This window comes from Anomaloglossus baeobatrachus, chromosome 5, assembly GCF_048569485.1.
Source record: "Anomaloglossus baeobatrachus isolate aAnoBae1 chromosome 5, aAnoBae1.hap1, whole genome shotgun sequence".
Classification (NCBI taxonomy): Eukaryota; Metazoa; Chordata; class Amphibia; order Anura; family Aromobatidae; genus Anomaloglossus; species Anomaloglossus baeobatrachus.
The window spans coordinates 60,857,183-60,876,640 of record NC_134357.1 but is presented as its reverse complement, the minus strand read 5'-3'; the positions used below and the strand labels follow the sequence as shown (position 1 = coordinate 60,876,640).

The window sequence follows — 19,458 nt, the reverse complement described above, 5'->3', positions numbered from 1 at the left end:
TCGCTGTGCTACATGTGCAGAGAGCAGGGAGCCGCGCTTAGCGCTGGCTCCTTGCTCTCCTAGGTACAGTACACATCGGGTTAATTAACCCGATGTGTGCTGCAGCTACATGTCACAGTGCAGAGAGCAAGGAGCCGCGCGCACTGCTTAGCGCTGGCTTCCTGCTCTCCTTGCTACAGTATACATCGGGTTAATTACCCGATGCATACTGCAGCCACATGTCACAGTGCAGGAGCCGGCGCTGGCAGCAAGAGCGGAGGCTGGTAACCAGCGTAAACATCGGGTAACCAGGGAAAGGTCTTCCCTTGGTTACCCGATGTTTACGCTGGTTACAGCTTACCGCAGCTGCCAGTGCCGGCTCCTGATCGCTTCATTTCGTCGCTCTCTCGCTGTCACACACAGCGATGTGTGTGTCACAGCGGGAGAGTGACGACCAAAAAATGAAGCTGGACATTCAGCAACGACCGGCGACCTCACAGCAGGGGCCAGGTCGTTGCTGGATGTCACACACAGCGACAGCGACGGGACGTCGCTGCAACGTCACAGAAAATGGTGACGTAGCAGCGACGTCGTTGTCGTCGTCGTTATGTGTGACACCAGCTATACTGTCTGCTGAGCCGTATATCTAATCCTCCTGTGTGATACTGTCTGCTGAGCCGTATATCTAATCCTCCTGTGTGATACTGTCTGCTGAGCTGTGTATCTAATCCTGTCCTGGGTGATACTGTCTGCTGAGCTGTGTATCCAATACGTTAGACATTTCTGGTCACCAACAAAATGGCTGTGCATTATGTCCCTACATGTCATTCTCTGTTATCTGTTGTAAACTCAGATTAGGAGGGGGAGATGACATCACACACAGGAGAGCAGACTCCACCCACTTTTACTGCAGCTGTAATGTGAGCTTTTCTACAAACTTTTTAATTTTTTTTAAATTTTGCTCAATTAAAAAAAAAATAAATAATAATATTTAAACAAAACATTAAATCATTACTACTTTACATTTTTTCAGTTATTGAATTTTTTTTTTTTTTTCTGACGATACATTCCATTTAAGGTCCTGCAATGGCCTGCACATGAGGTAAGCAATAGTGAATCAGGAGAACTAGACTACATTTCTAATTAAAGAAATTTTAATAAAATTATTATTATTACGCCTACTACATATTAGGATAGGATCTTGGAGATGGAAATACTCCTTTAAGTGTGCACTTACACCGCATGGTTATCAGAAATGAAAATTGTGCAGTGTAAACAGGACCAAAATCACCCAACAAAAGAGCAAACCCTCGAATGTCGGGTGAAATGAGGTTTATGCTTTCTGGGCAGCAACACCTTCTGTGTAAACAGGTGATGTGCTGCCGAGAATAATGGCAGCCTATGGGCACAGCGTAATCATTCTGTGCACATCTTAAACAGAATCTGTCACTAGATTTTTGCTCTCCTATCTGAGAGCAGCAAAGTATAGAGGCTTTGACCCTGATTCAAGCAAGGTGTCACTTGCTGAGCCGTTTGCTGTCAATTTGATAAAATCCAATGTTTTCTCTGCCGTTATACAGAGTTCATGGAGTGCTGCAGGTAGTCCAGTATGTTCAAGTAGTCCTGTAATGATAATCTCCTGCTTATTAAACTGATTTTGTCAAAACTAAACTAAGCAGCCCAGTAAATGACACATCACTGGAATCAGGATCTCTGTCTCTACATTATGCTGCTCTCAGATTACCTGGCAAAAACCTGGCGACCAATTCCCTTTAAGTGTCTTTGGATAGGTTGATTTATTGGCCAATAAAGATAAGTGGCTGCCAGAAAATGGCAACCTCAGAGGTCACCCAAGGCCTTAGTGGCATCAGTAATGTATATGGCCACTCAACCTCGAATGACGACACGCTGATATATATATTTCTTCCATTTAAACAAATCATCCTTTTAATATATGGAAACAAAGCAAAAAACAAACCTTGGCAATGAGTTGTTAATCCGGCCCACGAGGAACTGCAGCAGATCCTCCTGGGAGCAGAAGTAGCGGAAGGCATAGAAGAGCTGCTGCACATAGCCGTCCACTACAGCGTTTCTGGTAAAAAAAAAAAAAAAAAAAAATAAAGTAAAGGACAAAAAAAAACAAAACAGGTCACTATGGGTCCAAGAAGCAACAAGGAACATATCAAGAACAAACTAGAATATATAAAAGGTCGCTGTCCTCCCTTGACTTCTATTTTACTAAATTCTTGAATTAGTCCCAAAATAATATTCCAATGGGCTCCTATAATGTTCATAAAATCCTGGACTATGAGGCGGGCGGGATGACGGGAGGGATGACGGGCGGGATGACGGGAGGGATGACGGGCGGGATGACGGGCGGGATGACGGGAGGGATGACGGGCGGGATGACGGGCGGGATGACGGGAGGGATGACGGGAGGGATGACGGGAGGGATGACGGGAGGGATGACGGGAGGGATGACGGGAGGGATGACGGGAGGGATGACGGGAGGGATGACGGGAGGGATGACGGGAGGGATGACGGGAGGGATGACGGGAGGGATGACGGGAGGGATGACGGGAGGGATGACGGGAGGGATGACGGGCGGGATGACGGGCGGGATGACGGGCGGGATGACGGGCGGGATGACGGGCGGGATGACGGGCGGGATGACGGGCGGGATGACGGGCGGGATGACGGGCGGGATGACGGGCGGGATGACGGGCGGGATGACGGGCGGGATGACGGGCGGGATGACGGGCGGGATGACGGGAGGGATGACGGATGATGATACCATGTGATGTGGTGCCATCTTCTGGTACTATGGCTAAATATCCACGCCCCACCTGTACAGGGGGGTTTGGGCCAGCGATTTTCAATTTGGGAGCAAAACTGAGATGTCACAAACTTTTTGTACAACTTGAAGATGCCTCAGTTTAGCAACACTTGGTGCGTTTTCATCAGTCCCCGTTCACGTTGCACTACACAGACCAGACTCGGTGCGGCCAAGCTCCTAGACATTCATCATAATTTACACCACAAAAGATGAGTAAATTAGAACAGGCTCTGTTCATTAAGACAGACGTGTAAAACACCATTGTATATGAATCAGGACCTTGGGTCCAGAAACCTGCTTTTTGGCTGTGATGTTCATGGACGATCTTTAGCTTCCTTTTGTCTTCACTATGAGAATGTAGAATTGGTGGAGAAAGGTTGAACTTGATGGACCCAGGTCATTTTTCAACCTATGTACCTATGTGTTAGACTCCAAATAACCTCGGGGTCGCCTGATCAGACCCATATAATGTTCTCAGTTACGATCAGGAGTCCAGAATTAGTGCTAGAAACTATGGCTGTACGGTTAGGTTCAGTGATGAAATTCGGAAGACTCATTCAGCCCCTTTCATTCTGTTCTTGGTTAGAGATGAGCCATAGAAGTTCAGTTCGGCGGGTTCAGATTGGTTTGGGATATGGACTTTATACTGTAGGTTTTTCTTAATACTGCTATTTATTGGTGCAAAAGACAAGTTTTCCAAATTCTTACGTTTCGGCCTCATTCTTGGGCCTTTGTCAAAGATATGGATCTATGGGCAAAAGTGAAGACATATTTGTGGTCTCTTGTACTCGAGCACTGGAGCTATAGGACATTGGATACATAGATGGTCATAAATTATGACACGGTGAGATTAAGTTCTAGGGTAGAGTAGTCCCATTAGGAGGAGACAACAATGTGGGTTGAGGGACTTTAAGAATAGGGGGGAGCCCCCCGGTGTATCCTATGTAGATGGGTATGAGTTAAAGTACGTCCAAAAGGAGGTTTGGCCCTATATTGGTGGATTACCCACTGTTCAAAGGTAGAGGTATGTCACCTGTCGTGAGACCGCTGGAGTTCCGTGCGGTGTCTATATGGTTGAGGAATAAGGTGAGGGACCCCTGCTGCAGTATGGGCCGGACATACCTCTACCTTTGAACAGTGGGTGATCCACCAATATAGGATCAAACCTTTTTTGGATGCACTAACTCCTACCCGTCTACATAGGATACACCGAGGGGGGCTCCCCCCATTCTTAAAGCCCCTCAGCCCGCAATGTTGTCTGCCTAATGGGACTAATCTACCCTAGAACTTAAACTCACCGTGTCATGATTTATGACCTCAAATGCTTGAGTACAAGTGACGTCTGTCTTCACTTTTGCCCACAGATCCATACCTTTGACAAAGACCCAGGAGTGAGGCAGAGACGTCAGAATTTGGAAAAAAGAGAATTTTGTTTACTTACCGTAAATTCTTTTTCTTATAGTTCCGTATTGGGAGACCCAGACCCAGACATTGGGGTGTATAGCTTCTGCCTCCGGAGGACACACAAAGTACTACACTAAAAAGTGTAGCTCCTCCCTCTGAGCATATACACCCCCTGGATAACCAGATCTAGCCAGTTTAGTGCAAAAGCTGAAGGAGAATAGCCACCCACAAGTAAAGACAGAGCAAGAACTGGAACAACCGGAGCCTCTGTCTACGACAACAGCCGGTGATAACACGCGGAACAAGAAACTGCCAACAGGCAACAGGGAGGGTGCTGGGTCTCCCAATACGGAACTAAAAGAAAAAGAATTTACGGTAAGTAAACAAAATTCTCTTTTTCTTTATCGTTCCTATGGGAGACCCAGACATTGGGACGTCTCAAAGCTGTCCATGGGTGGGAATAAACAGAAAACTGAGAAGTAGGCAGAGCCTAACTTCACAAGTGGGCGACAGCCGCCTGAAGGATGCGTCTGCCCAAGCTCGCATCTGCCGAAGCATGAGTATGCACTTGGTAGTGCTTTGAAAAGGTATGCAGACTAGTCCAAGTGGCAGCCTGACAGACCTGCTGAGCCGTAGCCTGGTGCCTGAAAGCCCAAGAGGCACCGACAGCTCTGGTCGAGTGTGCCTTGATCCCCGGCGGGGGAGGCACCTGAGTACACTGGTAGGCATCAGAAATGGCCGACCTAATCCAACGAGCTAAGGTCGGCTTAGAAGCCGAGAGGCCCTTACGCCGACCTGTGGTTAGCACAAAAAGAGAGGTGCACCGCCTAAGAACAGCGGTGCGAGACACATAGATCCGGAGCGCCCGCACCAGATCCAGAGTATGCAACGCTTTTTCAAAGCGATGAACAGGAGCCGGACAAAAGGAAGGCAGGGAAATGTCCTGGTTAAGGTGGAAAGGAGAAACCACCTAAGCGAGAAAGTCCGGAGTCGGACGGAGAACCACCTTGTCTTGATGAAAAACCAAAAAAGGTGACTCCGAAGAGAGCGCAGCCAAATCAGAGACTCTCCTGAGGGAAGTTATGGCCACTAGAAAGACCACTTTCTGTGAAAGACGAGACAAAGAAACCTCCCTAAGAGGCTCAAAGGGGGGTTTCTGCAAGGCCGTGAGGACCAGATTGAGGTCCCAGGGATCCAAGGGCCGCCGGTAAGGCGGAATGATGTGAGACGCGCCCTGCATGAAGGTGCGCACCTGAGCCAGCCGGGCGATATGCCGCTGGAACAACACTGACAGAGCCGAGACTTGTCCCTTGAGGGAATTGAGGGAAAGTCCTAGCTGCAGACCGGACTGTAGAAAGGACAGAAGGGTCGGCAAGGAAAAAGGCCAAGGAGCATGGCCGGAAGAGCGACACCAGGACAGGAAAATTCTCCAGGTCCTGTGAGAGATTTTGGCCGAGGAAGACTTCCGAGCCCGAGTCATAGTGGAGATGACTTCAGGAGGAATACCAGAAGCCGTCAAGATCCAGGACTCAAGAGCCACGCCGTCAATCTGAGAGCCGCAGAATTCTGGCGGAAAAACGGACCTTGTGAGAGAAGGTCTGGACGGTCCGGAAGATGCCACGGCACCTCTACGGACAGATGGAGCAGGTCTGGGTACCAAGCTCGCCTGGGCCAGTCCGGAGCAATGAGGATGACCCGACGGCCCTCCATTCTGATCTTGCGCAGAACTCTGGGCAAGAGAGCTAGAGGGGGAAACACGTAGGACAGACGAAACTGGGACCAATCTTGAACCAGAGCGTCCGCTGCAAAGGCCTGAGGATCGTGGGAGCGAGCCACGTAAACCGGAACCTTGTTGTTGTGCCGGGATGCCATTAGATCCACTTCCGGAGTGCCCCACTTGCGGCAGATTGACTGAAACACTGCCGGATGCAGGGACCACTCGCCACTGTCCACGGTTTGACGGCTGAGATAATCTGCTTCCCAGTTTTCCACACCTGGGATGTGGACTGCGGATATGGTGGACTTCGAGTCCTCCGTCCATTGAAAGATGCGTTGAACCTCCAACATTGCCAGGCGGCTGCGTGTCCCGCCCTGGTGATTGATGTAGGCAACCGCTGTCGCGTTGTCTGACTGGACTCGAATGTGCTTGCCCGCCAAAAGGTGGTGAAAGGCTAGGAGAGCTAGAAGCACAGCTCTGGTTTCCAGCACATTGATCGAGAGGGCTGATTCGGACGGAGTCCAAGTGCCCTGTGCTCGGTGGTGGAGACATACCGCTCCCCAGCCGGATAGACTGGCATCCGTGGTGAGGATCACCCAGGACGGGGCCAGGAAGGAGCGTCCCTGAGACAGAGAGAGGGGCCGAAGCCACCACTGAAAGGAGCCCCTGGTCTGTGGCGACAGAGCCACTAGCCTGTGCAAGGAGGAAGTCCGCTTGTCCCAACAGCGGAGAATGTCCAGCTGCAGAGGACGCAGATTGAACTGGGCAAAGGGAACAGCCTCCATTGACGCCACCATCTGACCCAGCACCTGCATCAGGTGCCTGATGGAATGACGGCGGGGCCTCAGCAGAGAACGCACCGCCAGATGGAGGGACTGCTGTTTGACTAAGGGCAGCTTCACAAGTGCCGGCAGAGTCTCGAACTGCATCCCTAGGTACGTGAGCCTCTGGGTCGGAGTCAGAGTGGATTTGGGCAGATTGACAAGCCACCCGAATTGGGCTAGAGTGGCGAGAGTGAGCGAGACACTCCGCTGACAGTCTGCGCTGGATGAAGCCTTGACAAGAAGGTCGTCCAGGTAAGGAATCACTGCCAACCCCTGGAGGTGCAGAACCGCAACCACTGCTGCCATGACCTTGGTGAATACTCGAGGGGCCGTGGCTAACCCGAAGGGGAGAGCCACGAATTGGAAATGTTCCTCTCAGATTGCAAAACGTAGCCAACGCTGGTGTGAAACTGCAATTGGCACATGCAGATAGGCATCTCTGATGTCGATGGATGCCAGGAAATCTCCTTGGGTCATTGAGGCAATAACTGATCGCAGAGCCTCCATGCGAAAATGCCGCACCTGAACATGCTTGTTGAGAAGCTTGAGATCCAGGATGGGCCGGAAGGAACCGTTCTTTTTGGGGACTAGGAAGAGATTTGAGTAGAAACCTCTGAACCGTTCCCGGGCGGGAACCGGTACAATTACTCCGTTGGCCTGCAAGGATGCCACGGCCTGAGAGAAGGCGGCGGCCTTGGAGCAGGGGGGAGTTGACAGAAAAAATCTGTTTGGCGGGCTGGAAGAGAATTCTATCCTGTAGCCGTGGGAGATGATATCCCGCACCCACTGATCGGAGAAGTGTTGAAACCACACGTCGCCAAAGTGGGAGAGCCTGCCACCGACTAAGGACGTTGCTGGCGCGGCCAGATAGTCAAGAGGAGGCTGCCTTAGTGGCAGCAGCTCCTGCGGTCTTGTGTGGACGCGCCTTTGTGCGCCAGTTGGGTTATTGGTCCTTGGCTGAGTTAGTGGACGAGGCCGAGGGCTTAGAGGATGACCAGTTGGAGGAACGAAAGGAACGAAACCTCGACTGATTCCTACCCTGGGCAGGTTTCCTGGTTTTAGTTTGTGGCATGGAAGTACTCTTCCCGCCAGTAGCTTCCTTAATAATTTCATCCAGTTGTTCACCGAATAGCCTGGATCCAGCAAAAGGGAGCCCAGCAAGGTACTTCTTTGAAGAAGCATCTGCCTTCCACTCTCGAAGCCACAAGATCCTGCGGATAGCGAGGGAATTAGCCGAAGCCACCGCAGTGCGGTGAGAAGCCTCCAGCATGGCAGACATGGCATAGAATGAAAAAGCTGAAGCTTGGGAAGTTAAGGCAACCATTTCGGGCATAGATTCCCTGGTGAGGGAATGCATCTCCTCTAGAGAAGCAGAGATGGCTTTGAGAGCCCACACTGCTGCAAAAGATGGGGAGAACGAGGCCCCTGCCGCCTCATATACAGATTTGGCCAGAAGGTCAACCTGGCGGTCAGTGGAATCCTTAAGAGAGGTGCCATCAGCCACTGATACAACGGTCCGGGCTGAGAGTCTAGACACCGGAGGGTCTACCTTTAGTGAATGAGCCCACTCCTTGACCACCTCAGGTGGAAAGGGAAAACGGTCATCAGAACCACGCTTTGGGAAGCGTTTGTCAGGACAGGCCCTAGGCTTGGTCACAGCGGCCTGAAAACTGGAGTGGTTAAAGAACACACTCTTTGTCCTCTTAGGCAAGGTAAACTGGTGCTTTTCTGCCAGAGAGGGTTGCTCCTCTGATACTGGCGGATTGAGGTCCAGTACAGAATTAATGGACGCAATCAAATCACTAACATCTGAGTCACTTTCGGACAGATCAATGGGGCACATGGAGGTAGCCTCCGAGCCCCCAGTAAAGGCATCCTCCTCGTCCTGCGAGTCAGCTCTTGAATCAGAGCCGTGGGACGAGGAAGGAGAGGGGACCCTGTGTCTCCTTTTAGGAGGACGGGGTCTGGGACCAGATGAAGAATCCTCTGTGAGCTCCGCTGAGAGAGCCCTAGCAGCAGAGGCGCCCTGAGAAGGGGGCTGATGCATGTTCAGCAAAGTCCGGGACAGCTGTCCCATGGAGTCGGCAAAAGACTGGGAGATTGACCTAGAGAAGGATTCTACCCAAGCCGGGGGTTCAGCCACCGGAGCCGGAGCAGCCGGAGGGACCACTGTGGGTGCGATTCCAGGCTGAGGCATTGTCAGGTTAGAGCAGGCATCACAATGTGGATATGTGCTCGGTTCAGGCAGCACGAGCTTACATGCAGTGCAGCCTTGCTCCTCATGTGAGACATGCTGCTGAAGTGGGGTCTCTGAGCCAGAATGACCCCCAGAGAGTATATAAGAAGGTCCACAACCGGAGGTTGTGGCTTACCAGACCGTTTGTGTGCCCCCCAGATCTCACAGCCCGGACCCCCAAGCAGCTTAGCAGGGATGCTGCAGCCAGCGCTGATCCAGAGAAAAACGCTGAGAAAATGGCGCCGGAGCGAGGAGAGGGGGCGGGACCTGCTCTGAGTGGGATCTGGAGGGCCAAGGAGACTTACAGGGGAGGGGACATGTACTCAGTGAGGAGTGTCCCTCCCCTGTGCCGAACGGCCGCTGGGCGGAGCCGCACTGTCCCTCTGCATGATTGACATGCGAGGGCAGTGAAATCGAAAGTAGGCCTCCGGCGAAGCCGGGGCCTAAATTTAAGCGATGCGGCCGGCGCGCAGGCACCATCAGCGCGGTTCTCAGGCGACAACCAGAGAACCGGCCGGAAATGTCAGAAAAGTTACACAGCACACTCTCCCACCATAATAAAGTACCGGGACCCCCCGAATATAAACGTCTCAGGTACTTAGCTTGCTGAGACGCAGGGTTCCAAGTCCCTGGGGATGAGTGCTCCGTCCAGCAGGATCCTGAAGGGCTGCGGATGGAGACCGGCCTCCTGCAAAGCAAGGAGAACCGGGCATGTAAGGCTCCAGCCTTGGAATCAACCTTAACAACACCGCCGACACAGTGGGGTGAGAAGGGACATGCCGGGAGTCCAGGCTTGGACCCGCTTTTCTTCAAAAACTTTCCAAAAATGAAAAAATCAGATGAGAATGCATGTGTGGATGTATGCCTCCTGAACACAAAGCAATGAACTGGCTAGATCTGGTTATCCAGGGGATGTATATGCTCAGAGGGAGGAGCTACACTTTTTAGTGTAGTACTTTGTGTGTCCTCCGGAGGCAGAAGCTATACACCCCAATGTCTGGGTCTGGGTCTCCCATAGGAACGATAAAGAAATTTGTGTTTTGTACCAATAAATAGCAATATTAAGAAAACCCTGCAGTATCAGTTCATTTTTTGCCTTTTACTACCTGTGTGCCCGAGCAGAAGATTCTTCTATTGTGACTTTTTGTTTTTCACTCCGGTGCACTAATCTTTTACAGTTGAACCAGATTCTTCTCTATTTACATTGGACTTTGACTTGACCTGAACCCCAAGGGAAGTCACTAATTGGGCAGTTTGGGTCTCCGTGCAGATGCCGCCAGCCATAAACAGATCACTTCTGGGGGCGGTTAGGCTGGGTTTCACCAGATTTTTTATTTGGTGCACACTACATCCGTTTACGCTGTTGGCCCCAGTGTGAATCGATCAAACACTGCAAGCGTCTCGCACTGGGCCGAGCTCCGAGCGTACCAGAGCACAGCGATGCTCGCTCTAGTGGTTGGCATATGTAAACCACCACAAATGAAGGGAATTTTGTTTACTTACCGTAAATTCCTTTTCTTCTAGCTCCTATTGGGAGACCCAGACAATTGGGTGTATAGCTTCTGCCTCCGGAGGCCACACAAAGTATTACACTTTAAAAAGTGTAACCCCTCCCCTCTGCCTATACACCCTCCCGTGGACCACGGGCTCCTCAGTTTTGGTGCAAAAGCAGGAAGGAGGAAACTTATAAATTGGTCTAGGGTAAATTCAATCCGAAGGATGTTCGGAGAACTTAAGACCATAACCCAAAAGAACAACCAGCCCAAAGGGCACAGGGGTGGGTGCTGGGTCTCCCAATAAGAGCTAGAAGAAAAGGAATTTACGGTAAGTAAACAAAATTCCCTTCATCTTTGTCGCTCCATTGGGAGACCCAGACAATTGGGACGTCCAAGAGCAGTCCCTGGGTGGGTAAAAGAATACCTCAATAAGAAGAGCCGAAAACGGCCCCCTCTTACAGGTGGACAACCGCCGCCTGGAGGACTCGCCTACCTAGACTGGCGTCTGCCGAAGCATAGGTATGCACTTGATAGTGCTTCGTGAAAGTGTGCAGACTAGACCACGTAGCTGCCTGACACACCTGGTGAACCGTTGCCCGGTGCCGCAATGCCCAGGACGCACCTACAGCTCTGGTAGAATGGCCTTTCAGCCCTGAAGGGAGCGGAAGGCCCGAAGAACGGTAGGCCCCGAGAACCGGTTCCTTGATCCATCGAGCCAAGGTCGACTTGGAGGCCTGAGAGTCCATACGCTGGCCAGCGACAAGGACAAAAAGCGCATCTGAACGGCGCAGGGGCGCCGTGCGAGACACGTAGAACCGGAGTGCTCTCACTAGATCCAAAGAGTGCAAAACCTTTTCACACTGGTGAATTGGATTAGGGCAACAGGAAGGTAAGGAGATATCCTGATTTAGATGAAAAGGAGATACCACCTTAGAGAGAAATTCCGGGACAGGACGAAGAACCACCTTATCCTGGTGGAAAACCAGGAAGGGAGCCTTGCATGACAGCGCTGCAAGCTCAGACACTCTCTGAAGAGATGTGACTGTCACTAGGAAGGCCACCTTCTGCGAAAGACGGGAGAGAGAGACATCCCGCAGCAGCTCAAAAGGCGGCTTTTGAAGAGCCGTCCGGACTCTGCTAAGATCCAAGGGTTCCAACTGACGTTTGTAAGGCGGGACCATGTGGCAGACCCCCTGCAGGAACGTGCGGACCTGCGGAAGCCTGGCTAGACGCTTTTGAAAGAAAAACACGGAGAGCGTGGATACTTGGCCCTAGAGAGAGAGCCGAGGGACAAACCCTTGTCCATTCCAAATTGTAGGAATGAAATGAATGTGGGTAAGGCAAATGGCCATGGAGGAAAGCCGTTATCAGCGTACCAGGATAGAAAGACTTGCCAAGACCTGTAATAGATCTTGGCGGACGTTGGCTTCCTGGCTTGTCTCGTGGTGGCAATGACATTCTGAGATAACCCTGAAGACTCTAGGAGTCAGGGACCAATGGCCACCTAGTCAAGCTGAGGGCCACAGAATTCAGATGGAAAAAACGGGCCTTGTGACAGCAAGTCTGGGTGGTCTGGAAGTGCCCACGGTTGACCCACCGTGAGATGCCACAGATCCGGATACCACGACCGTCTCTGCCAGTCTGGAGCGACGAGCATGGCGCGACGGCAGTCGGACCTGATCCTGCGTAGTACCCTGGGCAGCATCGCCAGAGGGGGAAACACATAAGGCAGTCTAAACTGCGACCAATCCTGGACTAAAGCGTCCGCTGCCAGAGGTCTGTGATCCTGAGACCGTGCCATGAAGGCCAGGACCTTGAGAGATCGACGTCCTGCGTTCCTCAGGGGCGATGGATCTCTCGAAGCACTTTTGGGTGCAGAGACCATTCCCCCGCGTCCATGCCCTGATGACTGAAAAAATCTGCTTCCCAGTTTTCTACGCCTGGGATGTGAACTGCGGAGATGGTGGAGCCTGTGGTTTCCACCCACTGCAGAATCCGCCGGACTTCCTGGAAGGCTTGACGACTGCGAGTGCCGCCTCGGTTCGCGAACGGCACTGCCTCCATAGCTGCAACCATCTTCCCCAGGAAGTGCGTGAGGCGCCTTAAGGGGTGTGACTGACTCCGAAGAAGTGATTGCACCCCCGCCTGCAGAGAAAGCTGTTTGTCCCTGGAGAGTCGCCAGAGCGACGTGTTGACACGCCACCTGAGAAGGGGCCCAGAGCTTCTGAAGAAACGAGCCGCAGGACGAGAACTGAACTCTATCCTGCAACCATGAGACAGAATGTCTCTCACCCATCGGTCTTGAACTTGTGGCCACCAGGCGCCGCCGAAGCGGGAGAGCCTGCCACCGACCGGGAATGCGGCTAGGGTAGGCCGTGAGCCATGAGGAGGCCGTTTTGGAGGCAGTGCCCCCTGCGGCCTATTGGGGTCGTGACGTGGGCCGCCACGCATATGAGTTCCTCTGGCCTTTCTCCGGCCTGTTGGACGAAGAAGAATGTGGCTTGGCGGAGGGACGAAAGGACCGAAACCTCGATTGGATCTTTCTTTGCTGAGGTCTCTTAGGTTTGGACTGGGGTAAGGAGGAGACCTTTTTCTTGGATTCCTTAATAATATCATCCAATCGTTAGCCAAATAAACGGTCGCCAGAAAAAGGCAAACCAGTTAAGCCGAGTCTGGTTCCCTTTCGCGCAACCACATGGCCCTGCGAACTGCCACGGAGTTAGCATATGCTACAGCCGTGCGGCTAGTGGAGTCCAGGACGACGTTCATGGCGCAGGACTAAAAAGCTGATGCCCGAGAGTCAAGGACGGAACATGCGGAGCAAAATTCCATGTGACAGCATTAAACTCCTTCAGACAAGCCTAGATTGCTTGGAGAGCCCACACGGCTGCAAAGGCCGGGGCGAAAGACGTGCCCGTGGTCTCATAGATGGACTTCACCAAGAGCTCTGTCTGTCAGTGGCATCCTTCAGGGATGAGCCATTTGCAGCAGACAACGGACCTAGCAGCCAATTTGGAGACTGGAGGATCCATCTTGGGAGAATGAGCCCAACTCTTAACGACTTCAGATGGAAAGGGGTAACGCGTGTCAGTGTGACGTTTAACCCAACGCTTGTCCGAGACCGCTCCGGGTTTCTGGACAGCATCCCTGAAGTTAGAGTGAACAAAAAACGTATTGCGTGTACGTTTGGGGAACGGAAACTGGAGTTTCTCCTGCTGAGAAGCCGACTCCTCTACAGGAGGAGGCGGAGGAGAGCGAACCAGCACCTGGATGATGAACGAGATAAGATCATTTACTAATGCATCCCTCTCAGGAGAATCAAGGTTAAGGTTGAAGTCAGGGCCAGAGCCCTGAGCTCCCCCGTCCGCCTCGCCTTCCTGAGAGTCCTCAAGCTGGGATCCCTAGCAGCGTGAGGAAGTCGGGGAAGAGTCCCAGCGAGACCGCGTAGCCGGTCTTGGACTGTGGTCCGGGCAGGAGTCCTCCGCCTGAGACCTAGGGCTCAACCTGGGAACGCGCTGCGGCGCTAACCAAGCGGGGCCTGTATGAGACAAGCTAACAGGGCCAGGGCCTGTGAAAGGTCCAGTCTGGACTGTAATGCCTCAAGGAGCTTAGAAGACCATTTGATCATATGAAAATGACTGAGGGCCAACACCGGTGACTCTGTCCCTGCAGCCTGCTCAGGGGGAGCAGGGGGGTCTACATGAGCCGAGGGGCCCACCAGTGCCCGAGGCTCCGGCTGAGCAAGCCAGGCAGGAGTCGAGCCTTGCTCACAGTGAGGGTAGGTGGATCCCGCGGGTAACATAACCCCACAAGAGGTACAGACCGCGAGAAAAACCTGTGCCTGTTGTCTCCTAGGAGAGTGACCACTGAAGGTAAATGTGAACAAAGGGTATGCAGTCTGTCCGAACAGAAGTATATATAATATATACATATGTATCCGGCACCCTAGGGGGACCAGCAGCGGGTGCTGTGTTTACCCTGAGCTCCCCTGAGAAGCACCCACCGGCAGAATGCCAGAAAATGGCCGCCGGAGCTCTCAGAGGAGGAGTGGGGCCGAGGGCGGCGCCAGCAAAGAGCGGGAGTCTGGGTTCCCCACAGTGGTCAGTGAGGGGGGAGGAAGACATGCAGGATGTTCCAGCCCTCACATCCGACGTCATGTCGGTAATCCCGCCCTTACCCCTGACAGGCAGGCCCGGGGGCGGGATTTTTGCGACTAGGCCGCGGTGAAGCCGGGGACTAAATTTGAGGCCGCGCCCGACCAGCAGGCCCGGTCGGCGCGGAAGTCCACCTGCCTCCTCAGTTTTACAACTACCGCGGCTTCCGGGAAGAAGGTGCGCTCCCTGTACAGTCCCCAATGGGGACACAGAGTACCTTTAAGTAGCAGGGCCCGGTCCCTGAGGTTGAAGAGGCTCCGGTCCGGCAGGTTCCACCAGGGGCTGCGGATGGAGCACGGTCCCAGCAAATGGATGACCGCTCAGGTCCCACTTCTCCCAGCCGCATAAGGGATGGTGAAGGAAAAACGGCATGTGGCTCCAGCCTTTGTACCCGCAATGGGTACCTCAACCTTAACAACACCGCCGACATAGTGGGGTGAGAAGGGAGCATGCCGGGGGCCCCGTGGGGGTCCTCTTTTCTTCCAACCGACAACTAAGTTATGAGAATGCATAAGTGGATGTGTGCCTCCTTCCACACAAAGCATAAAACTGAGGAGCCCGTGGTCCACGGGAGGGTGTATAGGCAGAGGGGAGGGGTTACACTTTTTAAAGTGTAATACTTTGTGTGGCCTCCGGAGGCAGAAGCTATACACCCAATTGTCTGGGTCTCCCAATGGAGCGACAAAGAAAATGTCTGTTTGGTATGAACACTGAACCTCGGGTTCGCTCATCTCTTCTCTTGGATTAAAGAAGGGAATTTTGTTTACTTACCGTAAATTCCTTTTCTTCTAGCTCCAATTGGGAGACCCAGACAATTGGGTGTATAGCTACTGCCTCCGGAGGCCACACAAAGTACTACACTTAAAAGTGTAAGGCCCCTCCCCTTCTGGCTATACACCCCCCCGTGGGATCACGGGCTCCTCAGTTTTAGTGCAAAAGCAAGAAGGAGGAAAGCCAATAACTGTTTTAAAGACAAATTCAACCCGAGAAACAACCTCGGAGAACTGAACTGTTCAATATGAACAACATGTGCACCCGAAAAAAACAAACTTCCTAAGAAAACAGGGCGGGTGCTGGGTCTCCCAATTGGAGCTAGAAGAAAAGGAATTTACGGTAAGTAAACAAAATTCCCTTCTTCTTTGTCGCTCCTAATTGGGAGACCCAGACAATTGGGACGTCCAAAAGCAGTCCCTGGGTGGGTAAAAGAATACCTCGTGATAGGGCCGTCAAACAGCCCCTTTCCTACAGGTGAGCCACCGCCGCCTGAAGGACTTGTCTACCTAGGCCGGCATCCGCCGAAGCGTAGGTATGCACCTGATAATGCTTGGTAAAAGTGTGCAGACTCGACCAGGTAGCCGCCTGGCACACCTGCTGAGCCGTAGCCTGGTGCCGTAATGCCCATGACGCACCCACGGCTCTGGTAGAATGGGCCTTCAGTCCTGATGGAATCGGAAGCCCAGCAGAACGGTAGTGTGAAGAATTGGTTCCTTGATCCACCTCGCAAGGGTGGATTTGGAAGCTTGCGACCCTTTACGCTGACCAGCGACAAGGACAAAGAGTGCATCCGAGTGACGCAGAGGCGCCGTGCGGGAAATGTAGATCCTGAGTGCTCTCACCAGATCCAATAAATGCAAACCCTTTTCAAATTGGTGAACTGGATGCGGACACAAAGACGGTAAAGTGATATCTTGATTAAGATGAAAGGAAGATACCACCTTGGGAAGAAATTCTGGAATTGGACGCAGAACTACCTTGTCCTGGTGAAACACCAGGAATGGAGATCTGCATCATAACGCCCCCAGCTCGGACACTCTCCGAAGAGACGTGACCGCCACTAGAAAGGCCACTTTCTGTGAAAGACGAGAAAGGGAAACCTTCTTCATAGGCTCGAAAGGCGGCTTCTGGAGAGCAATTAGAACCTTGTTCAGGTCCCAGGGCTCCAACGGCCGCTTGTAAGGGGGGACGATATGACAAAGCCCTTGCAGGAACGTGCGTACCTGAGGAAGTCGCGCCAGGCGTTTCTGAAAAAATACGGATAGCGCGGAGACCTGACCCTTAAGGGAGCCAAGTGACAAACCTTTTTCCAACCCAGACTGCAGGAAGGAGAGAAAAGTAGGCAATAAACTCCCTGAGCCGAGCACCAAGATAGGAATATCCTCCACGTCCTGTGGTAGATCTTGGCGGAGGATGGCTTCCTAGCCTGTCTCATGGTGGCAACCACTTCATGAGATAAACCTGAGGCCGCTAGGATCCAGGACTCAATGGCCACACAGTCAGGTTCAGGGCCGCAGAATTCAGATGGAAAAACAGCCCTTGAGACAGCAAGTCTGGACGGTCTGGTAGTGCCCACGGATGGCCTACCGTGAGGTGCCACAGATCCGGGTACCACGACCTCCTTGGCCAGTCTGGAGCGACGAGAATGGCGCGGTGACAGTCGGACCTGATTTTGCGGAGCACTCTGGGCAACAATGCCAGAGGTGGGAACACATACGGTAGCCGGAACTGCGACCAGTCTTGAACTAAGGCGTCTGCCGCCAGAGCTCGCTGATCGTGAGACCGTGCCATGAAAACCGGGACCTTGTTGTTGTGCCGTGACGCCATCAGGTCGACGTCCGGCATCCCCCAGCGGCGACAGATCTCCTGAAACACGTCCGGGTGAAGAGACCATTCCCCTGCGTCCATGCCCTGGCGACTGAGAAAGTCTGCTTCCCAGTTTTCTACGCCTGGGATGTGAACTGCGGATATGGTGGATGCCGTGTCTTCCACCCACGTCAGAATCCGCCGGACTTCCTGGAAGGCTTGCCGACTGCGTGTTCCCCCTTGGTGGTTGATGTATGCCACCGCTGTGGAGTTGTCCGACTGAATTCGGATCTGCTTGCCTTCCAGCCACTGTTGGAAGGCTTGTAGGGCAAGATAGACTGCTCTGATCTCCAGAACATTGATCTGAAGGGTGGACTCTTTCCGAGTCCACGTACCTTGAGCCCTGTGGTGGAGAAACACTGCTCCCCACCCTGATAGACTCGCATCTGTCGTGACCACCGCCCAGGATGGGAGTAGAAAGGACTTTCCTTTTGACAATGAGGTGGGAAGAAGCCACCACCGGAGAGATTCCTTGGCTGCCTGAGAGAGGGAGACCTCCCTGTCGAGGGACGTCGACTTCCCGTCCCATTGGCGGAGAATGTCCCATTGTAGTGGACGCAGATGAAACTGCGCAAAAGGAACTGCTTCCATTGCTGCTACCATCTTCCCTAGGAAGTGCATGAGGCGCCTCAAGGGGTGCGACTGGCCCTGAAGGAGAGATTGCACCCCTATCTGTAGCGAGCACTGTTTGTCCAGTGGAAGTTTCACTATCGCTGAGAGGGTATGAAACTCCATGCCAAGATATGTTAGTGATTGGGTCGGGGTTAGATTTGACTTTGAAAAGTTGATAATCCACCCGAAACTCTGGAGAGTCTTCAGTGCCACGTTCAGGCTGTGTTGGCATGCCTCTTGAGAGGGTGCCTTGATAAGTAGATCGTCCAGATACGGGATCACGGAGTGACCTTGCGAGTGCAGGACTGCTACTACTGCTGCCATGACCTTGGTGAAGACCCGAGGGGCTGTCGCCAGCCCGAAAGGTAGAGCTACGAACTGCAGGTGTTCGCTTCCTATAACGAAGCATAGAAAACGCTGATGCTCTGGCGCAATTGGCACGTGGAGATACGCATCCTTGATGTCTATTGATGCTAGGAAATCTCCTTGAGACATTGAGGCGATAACGGAGCGGAGAGATTCCATCCGGAACCTCCTGGTTTTTACGTGTTTGTTGAGCAGCTTTAGATCCAGGACGGGACGGAACGACCCGTCTTTCTTTGGCACCACAAACAAATTGGAGTAAAAACCGTTACCTTGTTCCTGAAGAGGAACAGAAGTCACCACTCCTTCCGCCTTTAGAGCGGACACCGCTTGGAGCAGAGCATCGGCTCGGTCGGGCGGTGGAGAAGTTCTGAAGAAGCGAGTTGGAGGACGAGAGCTGAACTCTATCCTGTACCCGTGAGACAGAATGTCTCTCACCCAACGGTCTTTGACCTGTGACAGCCAAATGTCGCCAAAGCGGGAGAGCCTGCCACCGACCGAGGATGCGGAGAGAGGAGGCTGAGAGTCATGAGGAAGCCGTCTTGGTAACGGTTCTTCCGGCTGGCTTTTTTGGGCGTGATTGAGTCCGCCAAGAATCTGAGCCCCTCTGATCTTTTTGAGTCCTTTTGGACGAGGAGAATTGGGACCTGCCTGAGCCTCGAAAGGACCGAAAACCAGACTGTCCCCTCCTCTGTTGGGGTTTGTTTTGTCTGGGCTGAGGTAAGGATGAATCCTTACCCTTGGAGTGTTTAATGATTTCATCCAAACGCTCACCAAACAATCGGTCACGAGAAAAAGGCAAACTGGTTAAGCACTTCTTGGAAGAAGAATCTGCCTTCCATTCTCTCAACCACAGGGCTCTGCGTAAAACCACAGAGTTGGCTGACGCCACCGCCGTACGGCTCGTAGAGTCTAGGACAGCATTAATCGCGTAAGACGCGAATGCAGACATTTGAGAGGTCAAGGGTGCCACCTGCGGAGCAGATGTACGTGTGACCGTGTCGACCTGTGTAAGCCCAGCTGAAATAGCTTGGAGTGCCCATACGGCTGCGAATGCTGGCGCCAACGACGCTCCAATCGCTTCATAGATGGATTTTAACCAGAGCTCCATCTGTCTGTCAGTGGCATCTTTAAGTGCCGCCCCATCTTCCACTGCAACTAGAGATCTGGCTGCAAGCCTGGAGATTGGAGGGTCCA

General features: G+C 52.6%; 1 protein-coding gene across 1 annotated transcript in view; it reads right to left on the bottom strand.

The window, feature by feature from the left end:
- The window catches only part of KNDC1 (kinase non-catalytic C-lobe domain containing 1), a 218,366-nt gene that overhangs the window by 39,325 nt on the left and 159,583 nt on the right, over positions 1–19,458 (bottom strand). Inside the window, exon 21 of the mRNA XM_075348552.1 lies at positions 1,958–2,071. Coding sequence (XP_075204667.1) covers positions 1,958–2,071 — 114 coding nt within the window. The remainder of the gene's footprint in view (positions 1–1,957; positions 2,072–19,458) is intronic.